The 23,975-nt window shown below is 45.0% G+C and overlaps 1 protein-coding gene across 1 annotated transcript in view; it reads left to right on the top strand.

The window, feature by feature from the left end:
• SGCZ (sarcoglycan zeta) overlaps positions 1-6,092 on the top strand; it is a 648,899-nt gene extending 642,807 nt beyond the window's left edge. Inside the window, exons 8-9 of the mRNA XM_066574655.1 lie at positions 2,290-2,413; positions 5,898-6,092. Of these exons, the coding sequence (XP_066430752.1) occupies positions 2,290-2,413; positions 5,898-6,092 (319 nt within the window). The remainder of the gene's footprint in view (positions 1-2,289; positions 2,414-5,897) is intronic.
• The last annotated feature ends 17,883 nt before the right edge of the window (positions 6,093-23,975 follow it).

Below are 23,975 nucleotides of genomic sequence, written 5' to 3'. Positions count from 1 at the left end.
GTATGTTCACATGTGGTGGAGTTTCTGCAGTGGAAAAAATCCATAGTAAATTTGTATCAAAATCTGCACCATTGTGTTTAGACTTTGACATGTATCTACAATTTAAGGGCCCGTTCAGATGAGCGTGTTTTCGCGTGCATATACGCGCGCACAAAACTGCGCTCCTATATAAAACTATGGGGTTCCTATGAAGTGTTCACATGGCCGTGTTTTTACTGCGTGCGAACGCGCGCAGCAACGAATAAAGGACATGCGTACCAGTTTGCTCCGTACTGCGCTGCTCTTAACATTGGCTCCTATGGGACACGCTGCACGCGAGTCCGGTCGTGTGAACGACCCAATAGACAGCAATGTAAAATTTTTTTTTTTTATTGTGTCTTTCCCTTTGCATAAAGCACTCCATGTTGTGTTCCGGATGTGTTTGGTTGTAAACACCAATAAACGATGTGCAGCCTGTTATATAAAGGAAGAAACCTAGTAATCAAAAGTTCGCTGGGGCGCGAAAAATCGTGTGTCTCACAACTATCAATACTTGAAATACTGGCGCCGTGTATATTGGCTGGGATGCTGATACAGCTCAAGGTATGAAGCGCATCCACATGCGCTCCATGCAGCCAACATCACATTTGCTAACACGCATATGTAAAGCACGGACCTTCGTTCACGCGCATTTTTGTGCGCACGTTCAAACGCGCGCATGTGCGTGCGGATTAGCGCATACGCTCATCTGAACGGGCCCTAAGGGATGAAATATGCTGTGGATCCACACCAAAAGTTGTTTACAAACTTGCACCAAAAGGTACACATTTTTTGCACAGAATTTTCGTGCAGCTGTAAATGTTCCTGCTGTGAAAAATTCCCTACGTTTGAGCACACCCTCAGGCCTCGTTTACACAAGCGTTATTTTGCACACATCCATGCTGTGCAAAGCACAGCGCTGCATGGATGTGCAGAAAAACGCATGAACAAAGCTCCATGCCAATTGCCCTCAATGGGGACGCTGCTTCTGACGATGGCCCTATTGAAAGCTATGGGCTGCTAGCAACCCCTGCAGTGATTTTACTGCGCTTCTTTCTACTGGCAGTGAGGCAGATCAACCCCTTTGCGATTGATGTGACTGGAAGCCATGGATATCTTAAAACACATGGAGGAACTTTGTGCCAAAGATGAGATGAGATACTCTAAATTTTATAAAACTTGGGTGGTATGGCCTCAGTTTTGGGCTTCGTCTGAGCTGGATGCTTGGTTGTGTGGTGGCCTTGTCGCTCCCTAAACTGCTCGGACACATTTTTTACTATGGACATTGTGCTCTAATATGCTGGTGGATTTGCCTTCGGGGTGTTCTCAGACTGGACAGACTTTCCTAATTTCCTTACTTTCTTCTTTTTTCCCTCTTTCTCTCTCTTTTTAGGGCCTTTCCCATCTTTTAAATTTCTAGTTCATTTTTCACTTATGTCTGGATACTTTTATTTTAATTTTTCAAATCCCCAAATAATGGGATGTTCAGCGATATATGTAATGGGGGATTGTGGCATGTTTTGTTATGTTTTGTTTTTATAAAAATCTGTATGGGATGTTGGGTGGTTGCGGAATCTGTAAAGATGAGGGAATGTGGCTTGGTCCTGATTACATCTTGAGTATTTCTGCAATTGTACTGAAATATTTAATGCAGTTAATAAAATATTTTTGAACCATAAAACTAAAACTATCATTGTTTTGAGAACACTGGCCCTCGTGGTTGACAATTAACAAAGAGAAAATGTCACTGTTGCCCATTGAAACTCATCCGATTGCATCGTTTATGGGCAGGGTAAGAAATGAAGAAAATTAATTAAAATTAAATTATGATTCTAAAAATACTAATAAAATGAAAATAAAGACAACACATTGTAGTAATTAGAGATGAGCGAACATACTCGCTAAGGACAATTACTCGATCAAGCATTGCCCTTAGCGAGTATCTCCCCGCTCGGAAGACGCGGGTGACAGGTGAGTTGCGGCGGTGAGCAGGGGTGAGCGGGGGGGGGGGGTGAGAGAGGGAGAGAGAGATCTCCCCTCCGTTCCTCCCTGCTCTCCCCGCTCTCTTCCCCGCCCGCCGCCGGCAGCCGAATCTTTGCTCCCGAGCGGGCAGGTACTTGCTAAGGGCAATGCTTGATCAAGTAATTGCCCTTAGCGAGTATGCTCGCTCATCTCTAGTAGTAATGTAAAAAATATTCATTCTATCTTTATAATGTTATTGTTTGGCTTAAGTGTATGCTGAGATATTTTTTCTTTGTTCTAAATTTCCAGACTTGAATCTCCAACAAGATCATTAACAATGGAAGCACCAAAAGGAGTACAAATCAGTGCTGTAGCAGGAGAATTTAGAGCCAACTGTAGAAAAGAACTTAATTTACAGTCCACAGACGGAGAGGTCAGTATACATGCAAACCATATTGTGCATCATATGTCTTACGAAGAACAACATATCTAAATCAGACATTATTTTATTAATCGTTTACTTATAAAGAATATTGAACTTGCAATACTATGTGAAATTTAGAATAAGGGCTGCTATTTTGGATGCAGTTCTAAATCCAACCAAATGGGCAATTGAAAATACTCAAATTCAGTGTTTTATGTTCAGTTCCATGCTACTTCACATCTGTGCGGTATACATAATTTCAGAATCTATATTATGCAAGTCTGATAAATACTATTGGTTGGACGAAATGTTTTTTTTAAAGTTTGCTAATAACTAGAGATGAGCGAGCATACTCGTCCGAGCTTGATGCTCGTTTGAGTATTAGGGTGCTCGAGATGCTTGTTACTTGTGAATGGGTGAGTGAGAGCTGCCTCCGATTGGTGAGGCTGTGACCAATCAGAGGCAGCTCATTCAGCGGGCGGGGATTTTAAATCCCTGGCTGCTGAATACTACTCACAGCAGTTCAGGAGAACTGCCGGCCGGCCGCGGTTGAACTCCGTCTGCCGGGACAAGGTGAGTATATATATATTTTTAATTTTTACACAGTTTTGGATGATTTTCAGGGAAGGGCTTATATTTTTAAGCCCTTCCTGAAAATTCATCCCGCGCTCACCGGCAGCCCATTGCTTTCAATGGAGCCGGCTGTATTGCCGGCTCCATTGAATTCAATGGGCTAACATCATTCTTCTCTGCCACAGCTGTTATAGCTGTGGCAGGGGAGAACGATCTTTATGCTGACAGTGCGGGGGGGTCTCACTCTTGCCACTATTGTGGCTTAATAGTGAGACCTCGGAGCCCGAAATGCAGCCCTGCATGTTGCTCCTCGCCTGCCCTATCCATTTCTATGTTTTTTACATGACTTTGGTGATTTGCTAAGATTTTCATAAATGAAAACCTTAGCGGAGCACCAGTCATATACAAAAATGCTCGAGTCGCCCATTGACTTCAATGGGGTTCGTTACTCGAAATGAACTCTCGAGCATCACTGAAAGTTCGCTCGAGTAACGAGCACTCGAGCATTTTGGTGCTCGCTCATCTCTACTAATAACATGAATGTGCCCTTTTAATAAAGATTTAGATGTAATCAATTGAAGTCTGTTATATAAATGAATAAGTTAATACTATTAATTTAATATAATAAATGTATTAAAAGGGTCCGAATTATTGAATATAAAAAGATACAAAAGTTGCGACCATGAAGTTATAGGATATATTGATTGGGGCCCAAATGTATTGATTAGAGTCGTGTATATATATATATATATATATATATATATATATATATATATATATATATATATATAATAAATGAATAGTTCCAGATTGATAAATATTGCTTTAATAAAACGCACGCTCTTATCGGGGGCCGCAATGATGTGATTTCTCAGGACGCCTTCTGTTTGGTGAGTCTTCTGATTAAGAGTACATAAAAATGTGTGTTTGATTTCTGTCATTTCATGCTTGAAAAGGGCACTTATAAGTGCTGAAACGTGTTGCACCCTATATCCTTGTCTGCATCTATGGCTTTTTTCTTTATGTCTGTGGATTAAAATTCTTTAAAAAAAGAGAAAAGTCCAATGTGGACTCCATTTATAGTAAGGTCATCACAGAAGGGGAAATAAAAAATTAAAAACAATCACAGAAAATGGCCGTTACTTACTGAGTGAGGAGTGCATATAGATGCATCCTCCTCTCACCATGCAGGTAACTGACTACCAAATGGAGGAGCCAATAACACCTGTGAGGGCACCGATAAGACAACCACTCACACTGCCTCTTGATAATGAGGGGGGTGGATGCTTGGAATACACTCCCACACATAGTGGATACAGGGTGCCAGACCATTCTGATATATGTAGTTCACCATGCAGACCAGCAACCTATTAATGACGCCATGATAATTCGGCGGGTTGCCCTGCATTTCCTTCAGTGAACCACATTGGTACTGCCACCCTGGGCTCCCCCTGGAGTCTTAATGCCACACTGCATGTGAATGATAGATAATAAATGCAAGGCATTGGTTGGATGTTGGCCAAGATATATGAGCCCACTAACCACTTCACCGTTCCTTGCGTTGTAGTGGGTCCCTACACTAATATAAATGCATCACAGAAGGGGAAATAAAAAATTAAAAACAATCACAGAAAATGGCCGTTACTTACTGGGTGAGGAGTGCATATAGATGCATCCTCCTCTCACCATGCAGGTGGCTGACTACCAAATGGAGGAGCCAATAACACCTGTGCAGGGCACAGATAAAAAAAAAAACACTCACACTGCCTCTTGATAATGAGGGGGGTGGCTCTTGGCGTATACTCCCACACACGGTTTGCAACGGTTATGAGCGCAGGCGATTTTTTACAAATCTATCATTTGTTTGCATCTACACCAAATTTCCTCTGATCTTTGGGCTGGTGTGCAGATCTCCATTCTTTCATTTGGATGCCCCAGGGGGCATAAGAAGTTGGAAGGATGTATTGCTGCTAATCAGGACTGGAGGTGCTGGTGGGTGAGTGTGCTTCCTCTGTGTTACCTCCCCGCCAGCACCAGGTAATTCCTTTGTCTTTGTACCTTTTACTTTATCAGCTCACTTATTTCTGAGGTGCTATCATATTCAATCATTTAAATGGGTTCATACACATGATGCAATGCCATGTGGGAAACAAATCGCGGCACGTTCTATCTGGCTGCATGACCTCACATCACAAACCCATTGTTTTGCGGAAGCAGCAACAGCCCCATTGAAAGCAATGGGAGAACTCAGTGATCCTCTACCACAGCTGTGACAGCCACGCTGGGGGATTCCCTTCATCCCCCCAGTGACGCAAGGCTGTTTTCGCACACCTCTCATCCATGGGGCTTTCACATGGTAGGGAACGTGATATAGGAGGGGGGGATTCACCGTCCCATATTGTGCTCACCTGTGTGAAGCTAGACTAAGACAGTGTCATACCCCAGTGTTCAGGACTAGTGTTGAGTGAGCAAAACCAATAGAATCCTGTTTCGGGTAGAACTTTGCTAAAAGCTCGGTTTGGGATTGTGCTGAACCAAACTTTTAGCAAAGTTTAGCCTGAAACAGGAGTATACAGGCTTGATTCACTTAACGCTACTGTATATGATGCCTTTTGGTGTATTTTTTTGCATTGTCAGATTGCCTCTTTTATAATATTAATTATGACTATACAATAAAGTTATATATTTTGATATATAACTGTTTATTGCACATATTGTTGGTTGTATATTTCAATATAATATATGTCATAACAGGGTGTCTACAACTGTACTGCTTTTTGAAGATTTGTGTCCATCACCTCAATTAAAGAACTTTTAATTATTCTTCCATGCTATTCATTATTTGCTACTGAGGCTATATATAATTGTGTTTATTAGGATATCATGATTTTTTATGTTTTATTCTCTTTTTTCCCAACAGATAATTTTAGATGCAGGCAGCATCAGACTAGCAAATTTACCACAAGGTTCTTTTACACCTTCTTCTTCAAGCTCAGTAGGCCCTCGACAGACTGTCTATGAGCTGTGTGTTTGTCCTAATGGCAAACTCTACCTTTCTCCAGCAGGAGCTAGTTCCACATGTCAATCCAGTAGCAACATCTGTTTGTGGAGCTGAAGGAACTATGTGTTTTCTCACACCAGAATAGCCTTTTGCTACTTCACATTTGCTTCACGGTTCGGCCCAGATATCGTTATGGTATACTGAACAGTTTAATGGCCTGCAGAGCATCTTCCAGGGTATGAGGGAATACAATACTGCCTTGAAATTCTTATGTGACTTTTGAAAGAATCTTGCATAGAGGTGGATATGAAAAAGTCGGCCAGACCCGGATGATCACAGTCTAGTGTTACCTAAAGGAGAATTACATGGGTGCCTTTGCTAAATGAAGTGAAGCACATGTCTCTGTCTTGCAGGAATCTGGGGGGAAAAAGAACTATACACCTAATATGCAAGCTAATTTGCTGGACATTTACTTGGAAAAACAATACAATCCCATGTATAAAAAAAGAAGACTGTACTGTTTTAAAGCACAATTTTCCATTCAATATTTTTGGATGTATACTTTTATCCCACAAAAGAAATAAATATTAAAGTATTATGTGATATTGCCTTTACTAAACAATTAAATTGAAAATATTGTTTTTAAAAGAAAAACTTTCTTTGTGTCCTGATTTTCTTTCCTAAAAGAAAAGTTCTATCATTCATCTATCTATCTATCTATCTATCTATCTATCTATCTATCTATCTATCTATCTATCTATCTATCTATCTATCTATCTATCTATCTATCTATCTATCTATCTATCTATCTATCTATCTATCTATCTATCTATCTATCTATCTATCTATCCATTCTAGTAAGTATTAGGAAATTATAGAGTATTAGTGTTTCTGGTGGCACAATGTGCCACACAGCTCTGCTACATGTATGTCACACACAGCTCTGCTACATACATTTTTCATACAACAGGAATGAAAATCAGCCCAACAGAGCTCTGCACACACTGATCACCCCCCTGGTCAGATAATTCCTCCCACACAGGGGACTGATCACATGATGATGACATCATGACCGCTCCTGTAAACACATGGCTGCTGTGGGTGTTCGTTAGTATTCCATAACCTACAAACCCCCACAGCCTCAGTTGCTATGGAATGCTAATGAAGACCTAGCCAGACAGCAGCCCTGTGCTTACAGGACCTGTGATGATGTCACTGTTATGTAATCTGGGGCAGAGCATGTAACTCACTCACTTGGGATGAAGGACCTTTGATGAGGTTGCTGTCATGTGATCAGGGGCGGAGCATGCAACTCGCTTCCTCACACACGCATGAATGGATGGACAGGTGGTCATATGTATTTTGATTTTGTACCTACAGTATCGTAAAAGTGAATATATTCTAAAAAAAATATACAATCCTTTAAATATCTATTATTTTGCTATTCTGCACAGAAATAATGTTTAGTGAGTTATACATGGAGCTTACTAAAATTCCTGTCATTAATCAGACCCTGCATCTAGGAGTCCATGCACATGACATTGTTTGGCAGAATAATTTTCTTTTTTGTATCATAAATTACATGTTAGGGGCTGTTCAAATCAAGTTTTTAATGTATATCTAGCATTTACATTAAATTTACAATAAAAGCGTATATAATTTTAAGCATACCTTATTTTTAACTCCTTCATGCCCCATGTTATGTATGTACACCATAGATGTTCGAGGGTAATATGGCACTAGCTTTGAAGCCAAGCCCACTCCATATAGTAGGCAACAACTGCTGCAATCAGAGTCAATGCCAATCGCAGCGTCATATCTAACAGCAGCATTTATGCCCCCTCAATGAGATTGTCGGGTGCCATTCCATTGTTATGACAGTCAGGGGCCTTCTGAATGCCTTTAGAGCTGCCATGTTTTCTGCCTATTAAAACTGCCCTGTAGCTTGTCTTAAAACAATGCCGGAACAAATACCATATCCTGCAATACTAAACATATGGGTACATAGTTCCTACACTGGATGGGGGGGGCATTTACGGAGGTGAGTAGAACTTATTTTTCTATTTTATCACATTCCCAGCCAATTATATTTTTTTCAGCCTCAGTAAACCTATTTCATTAGAAATAAAAAACCTGCAGTATGCATATGGATAAAATTACAAAAAAAAGATTGGTACTGTGCTCTATGTGTGAACATTTATTTAGATCAAGAGGGGTGCCCACCCCTCCCCTCTGCATTTGTATGTTATATTTGTGCCCCATCCAAACCAGTTTTAATAGCCTGATGAAGGGTCGATAGAAGAAACCAAAAGCTTGCTGTAACATCATGTATTTTTGTTAGCCATTAAAAGCTATCATATCTACAAGATTACCTGGTTTCTCTTACTGAGAACAATCGCACTATAAAATGACAAGTACAGGGAGGTATAGTACAGGCTCATAGTTGGCTATTGTTGTTTTACAGGTACGTATGTACAATACAGATCTATAATATGACAGTATACTGAAGCTCTTAATATAAAAGTTACCAGGAGCAGAAGACTGAAAGGAGATTGCGGGAAAACAGTAACGTATATTATTTTGGGATTTTATGTTGGTCTGCATTTCTACAGGCTCTCTGTTTCAATTGTTAAGTTAAGCTGAGATACTTTCTATGACCATACCATAGTCAAAAGCACTCTTGAGGGAACCTGTTATTACAGAACAGCACCATAAACTAAGTTATGATACTGTTCATTGTGGTGATAGGAAGAGGGGAATATATTTTTCTACAGTCACCTCCTTCCCCATTTCCATGATGTCTACTGTTGAAGTCTGTGTGTGGTTCAAAAATCTGATTCTTTTCAGACCGCTGTGCATGCTAACTGCCAAGGACGTCTATGAGAGTGCGTGCACAGCGGTCTGAAAAGAGTCTGATTTTTGGACCACACACAGACTTTACCAGCAGATAGTGTGGGAATGAGTAACTGTGAAAAATCCATTCCCAGGCTTCCCGTCACCTCACCGAACAGCACCATACCTTAGTTTATAATACTGTTCTGTGGTGACAGGGTCCCTTTAAATAAAAACTGTACATAAAAAGAAAAAAAATATGTCACCATAATTTTTACCATGAATGCTCATGACTAATGAAAATCATTATTTCCCTTTCCCTTCAAGTAGCTCATTCCATTATTATGAGGTATAAATTCTATTTTCATAGATGGATAAACAGAGAGAGATGGATAGAGAGAGAGATGGATAGAGAGAGATGGATAGAGAGAGAGAGATGGGATAGAGAGAGAGATGGGATAGAGAGATAGAGATGAGATAGATAGATAGATATGAGATAGATAGATGGATATGGATAGATATAAGATGGATAGATATGAGAGAGAGAGAGAAAGAGAGAGAGAGAGAGAGATGAGATACATAGATATGAGAGACAGATAGATAGAAAGGGAAAAAGGGGGTCAGCACTAACCATGGGAAATATATCCCAATAGAAATGTATAGGTGCACGTTAAACCATGGCTGCAACACACAGTAGAAGCAGAATCCAAGATTGGCAACAGCACGCAAAATAAATTTACTATCAGAGGTATATATACCTACGTGCACCTATACATTTCTATTGGGATATATTTCCCATGGTTAGTGCTGACCCCCTTTTTCCCTTTCTGTACATATATTGTGAAGTTTTGGCTGCCTTCACTGGGTCGTGCACACCTGCCGCCCATTCACCTCCTGTCCCTCCTATTGAAACATCTATAAGGTATCCTACCCTCCCTGGTTTTATTTGTAGGCTTAGTTCTAAGAGAGGAGCATTCTGAGAGGTAGGAACTCAGCTTTCCCAGGTTGAGATAAACCACCTGGTATTAGTGTTAGGACCCATCTGAGAGCTTGGTCACCTGGACGTTGGTGGATGGGCCAATGTAGTTTGATCAAATTACATACTAAGAACCTTGCATTATTTAATGTGGTTAGATTATAGGTATATATACCTCTGATAGTAAATTTATTTTGCGTGCTGTTGCCAATCTTGGATTCTGCTTCTAGAGACAGATAGATAGATGTGAGATAGATAGAAAGAATTAGAAATCTTCTTTTTTCTGGTATCAGCAATAGAGATGAGCGAACACCAAAATGTTCGGGGTGTTCGTTATTCGAAACGAACTTCCCGCGATGTTCGAGGGTTCGTTTCGAATAACGAACCCCATTGAAGTCAATGGGCGACCCGAGCATTTTTGTATATCGCCGATGCTCGCTAAGGTTTTCATGTGTGAAAATCTGGGCAATTCAACAAAGTGATGGGAACGACACAGCAACGGATAGGGCAGGCGAGGGGCTACGTGTTGGGCTGCATCTCAAGTTCACAGGTCCCACTATTAAGCCACAATAGCGGCAAGAGTGGGCCCCCCCCCCCTCCCAAAAACTTTTACTTCTGAAAAGCCCTCATTAGCATGGCATACCTTTGCTAAGCACCACACTAGCTACAACAAAGCACAATCACTGCCTGGATGACACTCCGCTGCCACTTCTCCTGGGTTACATGCTGACCAACCGCCCCCCCTCCCCCCCACAGCGCACACCAAAGTGTCCCTGCGCAACCTTCAGCTGCCCTCATGCCACACCACGCTTATGTCTATTTAGAAGTGCGTCTGCCATGAGGAGGAACCGCAGGCACACACTGCAGAGGGTTGGCACGGCTAGGCAGCGACCCTCTTTAAAAGGGGCGGGGCGATAGCCCACAATGCTGTACAGAAGCAATGAGAAATAGAATCCTGTGCCACCGCCATCAGGAGCTGCACACGTGGGCATAGCAATGGGGAACCTATGTGCCACACACTATTCATTCTGTCAAGGTGTCTGCATGCCCCAGTCAGACTGGTAATATGTACCTTAACAGTAACCGCGTTGGTGGTAATGTGGTGGTGACTGCGGACCTAGTAGCGCGGTTTTATTTTGTTGGTTTTCGGAATGTGGCCAGGATTAAGTGGGCCGTGGCGGGGGGATGGTGGGGGGGCTCTCTTGTAGTGTCGGTAAAGGTGAAATTCTTGGACTGCCACCAGACGAACCAATGCAAAGGCATTTGCCAAGAATGTTTTCCCTGTTGGTGGAGGAGGGGGATGTTTTTGAGGCACTACGTGTCCTCTCCACGTGTCCGTGGTTATATGCACCTTAACAGTAACCGCGTTGGTGGTAATGTGGTGGTGACTGCGGACCTAGTAGCGCAGTTTTATTTTGTTGGTTTTCGGAATGTGGCCAGGATTAAGTGGGCCGTGGCGGGGGGATGGTGGGGGGGGCTCTCTTGTAGTGTCGGTAAAGGTGAAATTCTTGGACTGCCACCAGACGAACCAATGCAAAGGCATTTGCCAAGAATGTTTTCCCTGTTGGAGGAGGAGGGGGATGTTTTTGAGGCACTACGTGTCCTCTCCACGTGTCCGTGGTTATATGCACCTTAACAGTAACCGCGTTGGTGGGAAATGGCCTCGCCGCCATCATGTCTTTGGGAAGCCTCTGTTTCCACACCCCAGAGACATACCATTAGCAGCGGTATAGGCAGAGCCCAGAATTCGTAACATTTCAGCCGTAGCATTAGGACAGGCCCCACTAACATATCACTAGCAGCATTATAGAAGGAGCGCAGTCTTCGTTCCATGTCAGCAATAGTAGCACTCAAGACAGGCCCCAGTAACAATTCCGAAGCAGCAGTATAGCGGGAGCGCAGTCTTCGTTCCATGTCAGCAATAGTAGCACTCAAGACAGGCCCCAGTAACAATTCCGAAGCAGCAGTATAGCGGGAGCGCAGTCTTCGTTCCATGTCAGCAATAGTAGCACTCAAGACAGGCCCCAGTAACAATTCCGAAGCAGCAGTATAGCGGGAGCGCAGTCTTCATTCCATGTCAGCAATAGTAGCACTCAAGACAGGCCCCAGTAACAATTCCGAAGCAGCAGTATAGCGGGAGCGCAGTCTTCGTTCCATGTCAGCAATAGTAGCACTCAAGACAGGCCCCAGTAACAATTCTGAAGCAGCAGTATAGTGGGAGCGCAGTCTTAGTTCCATTTCAGTAGCCTTAGTATAGCCAAGGCCCAAGTTACATTTATGTAGCTAAAGTGTAGGCCAACCCCACACACACTTCTGTACCATGAGTGCAGGCGAAGAACATACAAATTGCTATGATTACACTGTAGGTGAGGGCCCCCAAAAATTGGTGTACCAACAGTACTAATGTACCTCAGTAAACATTGGCCATGCCCAACCAAGATGGCAGGTGAAACCCATTAATCGCTTTGGTTAATGTGGCTTAAGTGGTAACTAGGCCTGGAGGCAGCCCAGTTTAACGAAAAATTGGTTCAAGTTAAAGTTTCAACGCTTTTAAGAGCATTGAAACATATAAAAATTGTTTCGAAAAATTAGATGAGTGAGCCTTGTGGCCCTAAGAAAAATTGCCCGTTCAGCGTGATTACGTGAGGTTTCAGGAGGAGGAGCAGGAGGAGGAGGAGGAATATTAGACACAGATTGATGAAGCAGAAATGTCCCCGTTTTGGATGGTGAGAGAGAACGTAGCTTCCATCCGCGGGTGCAGCCTACGTAATGCTTACGTATCGCTGCTGTCCGCTGGTGGAGAAGAGAAGTCTGGGGAAATCCAGGATTTGTTCATCTTGATGAGTGTTAGCCTGTCGGCACTGTCGGTTGACAGGCGGGTACGCTTATCTGTGATGATTCCCCCAGCCGCACTAAACACCCTCTCCGACAAGACGCTAGCCGCAGGACAAGCAAGCACCTCCAGGGCATACAGCGCTAGTTCAGGCCACGTGTCCAGCTTCGACACCCAGTAGTTGTAGGTGGCAGAGGCGTCACGGAGGACGGTCGTGCGATCGGCTACGTACTCCCTCACCATCCTTTTACAGTGCTCCCGCCGACTCAGCCTTGACTGGGGAGCGGTGACACAGTCTTGGTGGGGAGCCATAAAGCTGTCCAGGCCCTTAAAGACTGTTGCACTGCCTGGGATGTACATGCTGCTCGATCTCCGCACCTCCCCTGCTACCTTGCCCTCGGTACTGCGCCTTCTGCCACTAGCGCTGTCGGCTGGGAATTTTACCATCAGCTTGTCCGCAAGGGTCCTGTGGTATAGCAACACTCTCGAACCCCTTTCCTCTTCGGGAATGAGAGTGGGCAGGTTCCCCTTATAGCGTGGGTCGAGCAGTGTGTACACCCAGTAATCCGTTGTGGCCAGAATGCGTGCAACGCGAGGGTCACGAGAAAGGCATCCTAACATGAAGTCAGCCATGTGTGCCAGGGTACCTGTACGCAACACATGGCTGTCTTCACTAGGAAGATCACTTTCAGGATCCTCCTCCTCCTCCTCCTCCTCAGGCCATACACGCTGAAAGGATGACAGGCAATCAGCCGGTGTACCGTCAGCAGCGGCCCAAGCTGTCTCTTCCCCCAACTCCTCATCCTCCTCATGCTCCTCCTCCTCCTCCTGTACGCGCTGAGAAATAGACAGGAGGGTGCCCTGACTATCCAGCGGCATACTGTCTTCCACCGCCCCCGTTTCCGAGCGCAAAGCAGCTGCCTTTATGGTTTGCAGGGAATTTCTCAAGATGCATAGCAGAGGAATGGTGACGCTAATGATTGTAGCATCGCCGCTCACCACCTGGGTAGACTCCTCAAAATTACCAAGGACATGGCAGATGTCTGCCAACCAGGCCCACTCTTTTGAAAGGAATTGAGGAGGCTGACTCCCACTGCGCCGCCCATGTTGGAGTTGGTATTCGACTATAGCTCTACGCTGTTCATAGAGCCTGGCCAACATGTGGAGCGTAGAGTTCCACCGTGTGGGCACGTCGCACAGCAGTCGGTGCACTGGCAGCTTAAAGTGATGTTGCAGGGTGCGCAGGGTGGCAGCGTCCGTGTGGGACTTGCGGAAATGTGCGCAGAGCCGGCGCGCCTTTACGAGCAGGTCTGACAAGCGTGGGTAGCTTTTCAGAAAGCGCTGAACCACCAAATTAAAGACATGGGCCAGGCATGGCACGTGCGTGAGGCTGCCGAGCTGCAGAGCCGCCACCAGGTTACGGCCGTTGTCACACACGACCATGCCCGGTTGGAGGCTCAGCGGCGCAAGCCAGCGGTCGGTCTGCTGTGTCAGACCCTGCAGCAGTTCGTGGGCCGTGTGCCTCTTATCGCCTAAGCTGAGTAGTTTCAGCACGGCCTGCTGACGCTTGCCCACCGCTGTGCTGCCACACCGCGCGACACCGACTGCTGGCGACATGCTGCTGCTAACACATCTTGATTGCGAGACAGAGGAGGAGGAGGAGGAGGAGGGTGCTTTAGTGGAGGAAGCATACACCTCCGCGGATACCAGCACCGAGCTGGGGCCCGCAATTCTGGGGGTGGGTAGGACGTGAGCGGTCCCAGGCTCTGACTCTGTCCCAGCCTCCACTAAATTCACCCAATGTGCCGTCAGGGAGATGTAGTGGCCCTGCCCGCCTGTGCTTGTCCACGTGTCCGTTGTTAAGTGGACCATGGCAGTAACCGCGTTGGTGAGGGCGCGTACAATGTTGCGGGAGACGTGGTCATGCAGGGCTGGGACGGCACATCGGGAAAAGTAGTGGCGACTGGGAACTGAGTAGCGCGGGGCCGCCGCCTCCATGATACTTTTGAAGGACTCAGTTTCCACAACCCTATACGGCAGCATCTCAAGGCTGATGAATTTTGCTATGCGGACGGTTAACGTTTGAGCGTGCGGGTGCGTGGCGGCGTACTTGCGCTTGCGCTCCAACAGTTGCGCAAGCGACGGCTGGACGGTGCGCTGAACTACACTGCTGGATGGGGCCGAGGACAGCGGAGATGAGGGTGTGGGTGCAGGCCATGAGGCGGTAGTGCCTGTGTCCTGAGAGGGGGGTTGCATCTCAGTGGCAGGTTGGGGCACAGGGGGAGAGGCAGGGGTGCAAACCGGAGGCGCTGAACGGCCTTCGTCCCACCTTGTGGGGTGCTTGGCCATCATATGTCTGCGCATGGTGGTGGTGGTGAGGCTGTTGGTGTTGGCTCCCCGGCTGAGCTTTGAGCGACAAAGTTTGCACACCACTGTTCGTCGGTCGTCAGGCGTCTCTGTGAAAAACTGCCAGACCTTAGAGCACCTCGGCCTCTGCAGGGTGGCATGGCGCGAGGGGGCGCTTTGGGAAACAGTTGGTGGATTATTCGGTCTGGCCCTGCCTCTACCCCTGGCCACCGCACTGCCTCTTGCAACCTGCCCTGCTGATGCCCTTGACTCCCCCTCTGAAGACCTGTCCTCCTGAGTAAGTGTTGCACACCAGGTGGGGTCAGTCACCTCATCGTCCTGCTGCTCTTCCTCCGAATCCTCTGTGCGCTGCTCCCTCGGACTTACTGCCCTTACTACTACCTCACTGCAAGACAACTGTGTCTGATCGTCATCGTCCTCCTCACCCACAGAAAGTTGTTGAGACAGTTGGCGGAAGTCCCCAGCCTCTTCCCCCGGACCCCGGGAACTTTCGAATGGTTGGGCATCAGTGACGATAAACTCCTCTGGTGGGAGAGGAACCGCTGCTGCCCAATCTAAGCAGGGGCCCGAGAACAGTTCCTGGGAGTGTTCCCGCTCCTGAGCAGGTGTCATTGTAGTGGAGTGAGGAGGCTGGGAGGAAGGAGGAGCAGCAGACAGAGGATTCGGATTTGCAGCAGTGGACGGCGCAGAACTGCGTGTTGACGATAGGTTGCTCGAAGCACTTTCTGCCATCCAGGACAGGACCTGCTCACACTGCTCATTTTCTAATAACCGTCTCCCGCGTGGACCCATTAATTGTGCGATGAATGTGGGGACGCCAGAAACGTGCCTCTCTCCTAATCGCGCAGCAGTCGGCTGCGACACACCTGGATCAGGAGCTCGGCCTGTGCCCACACCCTGACTTGGCCCTCCACGTCCTCGGCCACGTCCACGTCCTCTAGGCCTACCCCTACCCCTCAGCATGCTGTATTACCAGTGATTTGATTTCACAGGCAGGAAATAAATTGGCGCAAGACTGCAGGCCAAATATAATTTTTTCCCTTTTTTGAAAACGAAAGGCCCCACTGCCTCTAGTGAATGAATAATCTAAGTTTAATAACTGTGCTGTGGCCCTGCTAATGTGTCACAGAACGTGAGGGTAGCAGAGTTATTATAACTCTGGCAGAGCAGGTATTTTTTTCCCAATTAAGGAAAGCAAATGGCGAAGCCAGCAGTAAAACGTAGCTGGGTGCGTCTGATTTTTAAACGTTGCACACGCAGCCGACACGTACACACAGCCCTTAGGACGGACAGAGGCAGGACAAATAGTTTTTTTTTCAGTTTTTTTCCACCAAAAGGCAGCACTGCGTATATTCAATGAACATGAGAAGTTTAATAACTGTGCTGTGGCCCTGCTAATGTGTCACAGAACGTGAGGGTAGCAGAGTTATTATAACTCTGGCAGAGCAGGTATTTTTTTCCCAATTAAGGAAAGCAAATGGCGAAGCCAGCAGTAAAACGTAGCTGGGTGCGTCTGATTTTTAAACGTTGCACACGCAGCCGACACGTACACACAGCCCTTAGGACGGACAGAGGCAGGATAAATAGATTTTTTTTCAGTTTTTTTCCACCAAAAGGCAGCACTGCATATATTCAATGAACATGAGAAGTTTAATAACTGTGCTGTGGCCCTGCTAATGTGTCACAGAACGTGAGGGTAGCAGAGTTATTATAACTCTGGCAGAGCAGGTATTTTTTTCCCAATTAAGGAAAGCAAATGGCGAAGCCAGCAGTAAAACGTAGCTGGGTGCGTCTGATTTTTAAACGTTGCACACGCAGCCGACACGTACACACAGCCCTTAGGACGGACAGAGGCAGGACAAATAGATTTTTTTTCAGTTTTTTTCCACCAAAAGGCAGCACTGCATATATTCAATGAACATGAGAAGTTTAATAACTGTGCTGTGGCCCTGCTAATGTGTCACAGAACGTGAGGGTAGCAGAGTTATTATAACTCTGGCAGAGCAGGTATTTTTTTCCCAATTAAGGAAAGCAAATGGCGAAGCCAGCAGTAAACCGTAGCTGGGTGCGTCTGATTTTTTAACGTTGTACACGCAGCTCACACGTGTCCACACTCCACAGGACGGACAGAGGCAGGTCAAATAGAATTTTTTTCACTTGTTTTACAAGCAAAAGGCCGCACTGCGTATATTCAATGAATAATAACTGTGTTGTGGCCCTGCCTACACAATTCTTTCCCTGCAGTATCAATGGAGTGTGCAATGCTCTGCAGAGGCGATTTTGAGAAGAAAAAAAATATGCAGCACAGCTAACAGCAGCCAGCACAGTACTGCACACGGTTAAATATGGCCCTAGAAAGGACTGTTGAGGTTCTTGAAGGCTACACTCACTCCTAACACTCTCCCTGCCTATGCAACACTTCTGTCCCTAATGCCGGGTGCAACGCTCTGCAGAGGCGATTTTGAGGAAAAAAAAAAATTGCCACTGCTAACAGCAGCCAACACACAGCTATCAGTGGCCCTAATAAGGACCTTTGGGGTTCTTGAAGCCTACACTAACTACCAATTCTTTCCCTACAGCAGCTCCGGTACAAACAGCACTGTCCCTCATCTAACTCACCAGGCATCTGAGGCGAGCCGCGGGAGGGGCCGACTTTTATATTAGGCGGACACCTGATCTCGCCAGCCACTCACAGCAGGGGGGTGGTATAGGGCTTAAACGTTGCAGGGGGAAGTTGTAATGCCTTCCCTGTCTTTCAATTGGCCAGAAAAGCGCGCTAACGTCTCAGGGAAGGAAGTGAAAGTAACCCGAACACCGCATGGTGTTCGTTACGAATAACGAACATCCCGAACACCCTAATATCCGCACGGATATCAAGTTCGGACGAACACGTTCGCTCATCTCTAATCAGCAATCCATTAACAGTGATATATTTACTGTAGAGAATTTACTGTACTGTAGACAAACAAGATCTCATTGATTGTTTTGCCTACAGTACGGTAATCTAGTTTTCTGCCAGTTTTAAAAGCCTATGAATATATATTACTGTGCCCTCCAACAGTTCATTATAAAGTAGCTGATGAAAAAAACAACATTTATCAATATTCAATAATTAAACACATTGTTATAAATTTATTTTTCATCATGCTGTAAAAAATGCGATATAGAGTATATTGATTTTGTACTGTGAGGAATGTTAGTTCTGGTATTTTCTAAAATAAGTATGATTTAAGTACTGTCCTGATGTCTAATTAGATCACTAGGGAAGATTGCAGGATATTACAATTGGGAGAGTGAGGTAAAGTGCAAATAAATAATGTATAGAATGATTTCCATCATAGCACCTAGATTTAACCCCTTAACGACGGCCCCATCGGGAAACTACGTCCTCAGAAAGTGGGCCTAAATCCTAGAGGACGTAGTTTTATGCATCCTCTTTGGATTGATGCCCACTGGCCTGAGGACGTGACAGCTCCATGCTCTCGGTGCCCGCAGGTAGCCGACAGCATGGAGCTGTCATCCCAGGATGCGGGCAGTCCCCCCCGGCATTGCGATCGGCGCTATAAAATGAATAGCGCCGATCGCAAAAAAGTAAATAAAACGGTGTAAAAAAGTAGTAATTCAGCTGCTATGATGGATCGGATCCATCACGGCAGCTGAAAATACTCACACGGCTTGTCGGCGGTGTCCCCCGGAGATCTGGTCCTCCCGGACCCGCCGGCGGCCTTCTGCGCATGCGCGCCTGACGATGACGTCACGCGCACGCGCAGAAGCCCGGGTGTCCCCGGCAAATTTAAAATCTCCTGGCTCCCGGCTCCTGAAGGTAGCCGGGAACCAGGAGGTGTTACTGGGGACCACTGCGAGCGGTCCCCGGGCCCGCGATCACCGCTATCCATTGCGATAGCGGTGATCGCGAAAAAGTTTAAAAAGTAAAACAAAAGTAAAGTTTCACCTCCCCTCATGGATCGGATCCATGAGGGGAGGTGAAGATACTCACCCCCGGTCCTCTGCGATGTCCCGATGTCCCGGGACCCGAAATCCCCGTCTGCGCATGCGCGCCCGATGATTGACATCGGGCGCGTGCACAGAGGGGCTCGAGCCCCGGGAAATTCAAAATTGCTCTGCTCCTGGCTGCCATGTGTAGCCAAGAGCAGAGGGATGTCACCAGGGACATGATCACTGTCATCCAATGGATGACAGTGATCATGTAAAGTAAAAAAAAAAGTGCAAAAAGTAAAAAAAATAAAAATAAAAAAAGGGGTAAAAGGTAAAAAAAAAAAAAGTGCAAAAAGTAAAAAAAAAGTTTTAAAAAGTTAAAAAAAAGCTTGCGTTTCATCTCCCCCCACGGATCATATCCGTGAGGGAGGATGAAATGACGTACCTAAGGCCTGCGGATTTATCCGCGGACCTCACCCCAGCTTCTGCGCACGCGCCCGTCGCCAATGTGGCAGGCGCATGCGCAAAAGCCGTGGTTTTTTAAAATCTCCCTGCTCCTGGCTACAAAACTTAGCCGAGAGCCTGGAGATTTCACGGAGGGCCGCGGTGAGCGGTTCCTGATCACGTGTTCGCCGTTATCCAAAGAATAATGGCGATCACGTAAAAGTTAAAAAAAGGGGAAGGTTCATCTCCCCTCACCGATGCGATCGGTGAGAGGAGATAAAATTTTTTACCGGAGGCCTCCATATTTGCACCCCGACCCAATCTTCTTCCGTGAACTTTCCCGTATTCTGCGCATGCGACCGCTGGCAAAACACCGGACACATGCGCAGGAGTCGGGGAGCCCAGGAAACTTAATATCTCCTTGCTCTCGGCGACCAACGGTCACCGAGAGACTGGAGCAGTGACGGGTGGCCTCGTTGAGCGGTCCCCGGTCACGTGAAAAAATGGTAGCGATCTACCTTTGGCCGGTCTCACATGACCGGATAGGAATTACGGATTCCGCATGCGTCTGATCCGCGGTAATACGCAGATCAATCGCATTGGATTACACAATTCCGCTCACATTAGTGGGTTGGAATTGCGTAATCCACTCGCAGAAAAGAGAACGCAGCAGGTTCTATTTTACCGCGGATATCCGCAACATAGAGCCCATTGTGCTCCATGGTCGCGGATATACCCGCAGCCCATACGCAACTACGTTGTATACGGGCTGCGGGTACCCGCGTCATCGCTAAGCGACGGTGCGGGAAATACAAACAACAAAAAAAAAGTGTACTGCACATGACCGCCCGTGTAAGTACGCAGTTATGCGCAGTACATTACGCGGCCGTACGCAGGGTCACAGCCGGGCTCACAGCCGGGATCCACCTACGGCTGTGTGAGCCCGGCGTTATTCAGACCGCTACCTGTAATACGCAATTTACAAGAAGCCCCGGGAACGCTCGCCTTCCTGCAGTTCCAGGAGCAGCTTGTTGAGCGTCTTCTGTGTGAGACCGCCGCACCTCATCAAGCTTACAAAGGCTCACAGAGCGCCACTTTTTACACCCCATCCCCGCCACTGAGGTCAAAAAATGACTCCCAAAAAGCATGAGAGGAGGGGGGATACCCAGTTTTATTGCCCCATGTGCCCATCCCAACCAGCCTCCATAATTACCCGTCTTTGGAAATACTACACAGTTCACATTATTACTTTTATCTAAGATTTGGGGAACGCCGAAAAGGGCGTGGAGGGGGGGGGGGATTTTAGGGAGTCAATTTTTATTCCGTACAAATGAGCAATGGGGCCTGGAATTTATTCAGTTATGCCCTGCAATCCAACCGGTGTTCCCTCCATTACAGGCCTTGCCATGTTTCCTGTAAGTAGATTAGGGCCACAATGGGTATGTTTTTGAACACGGGACAAACGGGGGTATCCATTTTGGGGTGAACGTCTTCATTCCTATGTAAACTGTACAAAAAAAAAAGTTTTTAAATTGACAAAATTGCCAAAAAAATGAAAATTGTAATTTTTTTCTTCTGCTTTGCTGAAATTTATTCAAATACTGTGTGGTCAAAATACGCAGTACACCCCTAAATGAATTCGTTAAGGGGTCTAGTTTTTAAAATGGGGATATTTGTGGGGGTCTTTATAGTTTTGGACGCTCAATGACTCTATAAGTGGGCAATAGGGCCTGGAATTTATTCCGTTGTACCCTAAAATCCAACGGGTGCTCCTTCCATTATAGGCCTAGCCATGCGTCCTTTAAGTAGATTAGGGCCACAAGGGGTATGGTTCTGAACACGGGACAAACAGGGGTATCCATTTTGGGGTGAAAGTCTTCATCCCTATGTGTGCTGTACAAAAAAAACAGTTTTTAAATTGATACAACTGCCAAAAAAATGAAAATTGTAATTTTTTTCCTACTGCTTTGCTTAGATTTATTCAAAAATTGTAGGGTAAAAATACACAGTACACCCCTAGGTAAATTCGTTAGGGGGTCTAGTTTTCAAAATGGGATCATTTGTGGGGGTTCTCTGTCGTTTTGGCCGCTCAAGGGCTCTACAAGTGTGCAATGGGGTCTAAATCACCTTCATGCTAAATTTCTGTTCTGAAAGCCACCGACTACTCCTTTCATTTTGGGCCCCGTTGTGCATCCAGACAAAAGATTAGGGCCACAATGGGTATGTCTCTGAACACGGGACAAACAGGGGTATCCACTTTGGGGTGCAAGTCTTCATTCATGTGTGTGCTGTACCAAAAAAGCAGTTTTTAAAACGACAGAATTGCCAAAAAAACGAAAATCACAATTTTTTCCTTTTGCTTTGCTTCAATTCATTCAAAAACTGTGGGCTCAAAATGGGCAGTACACCCCTAGATAAATTCATTAAGGGGTCTAGTTTTCAAAATGGGGTCATTTGTGAGGGTTCTCTTTGATTTTGGCCGCTCAAGAGCTCTACAAAAGTGCTATGGGCCTAAAACTCCTTCAAGGAAAATCTATGTTCTTAAAGCCACCGACTACTCCTTTCGTTTTGGGCCCCATTGTGCATCCAGACATAAGATTAGGGCCACAATGGGTATGTCTCTGAACACGGGAGAAACAGGGGTATCCATTTTGGGATGAAAGGCTTCATTCATGCGTGTGCTGTACAAAAAAAGCTGTTTTTAAAATGACAGAATTGACAAAAAAATGAAAATCACAATTTTTTCCTTTTGCTTGGCTTGAATTCATTCAAAAACTGTGGGGTCAAAATGGTCAGTACACCCCTAGATAAATTCGTTAAGGGGTCTAGTTTTCAAAATGGGGTCACTTGTGGGGGTTCTCTTTGGTTTTGGCCACTCAAGAGCTCTACAAAAGTGCTATGGGGCCTAAAACGCCTTCAAGCAAAATTTATGTTCTGAAAGACACCGACTACTCCTTTCATTTTGACTCCCGTTATGCATCCAGACATAAGATTAGGGCCATAATGGGTATGTTTCTGAACACGGGAGAAACGGGGGTATCCATTTTGGTGCGTAAATCCTCATTTTCATGGGCTCTATAGGAAAAAAATATGTCTTTAAAATGACATATTTGCAAAAATATGAAATTTTATTTTTTGGCCCCTAAATTGAACTAATTCCTGAAAAGAACTGGTGGGGTCAAAATACTCATGACACCCCTCAGTGAATACACTAAGGGGTGTAGTTTTTAAAATGGGGTCATTTGTGGGTGTATCTATTATTCTGACACTTATGAGCCTCTGCAAACTTGGCTTGGTGCAGGAAAACAAAGTGCTCCTCAAAATGCTGAAAAGTAATGTTAAATTTGTACGTCCTCTAAATGGTTAAAAAAAACACAAAAGTTTTTCAAGTGTGCATTCAGAATAAAGTAAACAGATGGAAATACATATCTTATCAAAAATTTGTACAGTATGTTTGGACATATTTGAGATATTACGGTTGAAAATGTGAAAAAATGACAATTTTTTCAAAATTTTTCCAATATTGGTACTTTTAATAAATATACACAAATTATATCGGTCTCTTTTTACAATCTAAATGAAGTACAACATGTGGCAAAAAAACAATGTCAGAATCACTGGGATATGTAAAGCCTTTACGGAGTTATGCCACGTTGAACGACGCATGTCAGATTTCCAAAATTTGGCTCCGTCACTAAGGCGCAAACAGGCTTCGTCACTAAGGGGTTAAAGAGAATCTCTCACATTGAATCCTATTTATTTGGAAAAACATGGGGTAATGGATTTTTTTTAATATCAGACAGAGCCCTTTTTTTCCAATTCCAAGGTCTTGACAGGTAAATTCAAAAAGTTATCTTCAGCCAAATTGGACATAAATCCTTTTGATTTACCAAAGATAAAAGGTATGCAAAGGGGGAATTATATATTTTCTGGAGTGTTACTTTTAATTTAAAAAATGTGTCCAGCCATGTTAAAATTATAATATCTCAATATTTCAAAAAGGTTTCATTGGAGTAAAAAACATTTTGTTTAATGATTGTATCAATATACGTAGGAGAAATAAGGTACGTTAAAAATGTCAAATAGTATGGCAATATATTTCTGTACCTGATAATGTACAGAATACAATTATAGCAGGAATATACTGTACTTATAGTCCTTGCCTAAAGCTTATATAGATATTGCAAATTTGTATTCTTTGCGGATTCTGGTGGTTAATTTCAGGTCCATATTAAATAAATGTCAATCCTCACTGTAACTAAAATATATCTGCATTTTGTACATATGTCTATTAGTCAGTATGTGGACTTTTACATTTTGTACTATAATGTGTTGAAAGTTGGTCTCTATGTAAATTTATATAGGGGTTGCCTGAGTTATATAAAGTGCCTCTAAACAGGTCCCCCATTGTGAAAAATAACAAACAGCTGATACTCCCTGCTCCACTACTCATTTCCAGCCGCCAGCTCTGATCTCCGTTATGTTATTGTTTACAAGCTGCAGTCAGCCTGTGGCGTAATGTAAACCTGTTGCTGCAGCCAATGACAGTGCTCAGCAATGATCGCTGAGCACTGTCATTGGCTGCAGCAACTTGTTTATAGATAGCTCA

The sequence above is a fragment of the Eleutherodactylus coqui genome, chromosome 7, assembly GCF_035609145.1.
Source record: "Eleutherodactylus coqui strain aEleCoq1 chromosome 7, aEleCoq1.hap1, whole genome shotgun sequence".
In the NCBI taxonomy this organism is placed as follows: domain Eukaryota; kingdom Metazoa; phylum Chordata; class Amphibia; order Anura; family Eleutherodactylidae; genus Eleutherodactylus; species Eleutherodactylus coqui.
The sequence above is the reverse complement of the archived record's forward strand: the minus strand, read 5'-3'. Positions and strand labels throughout refer to the sequence as shown.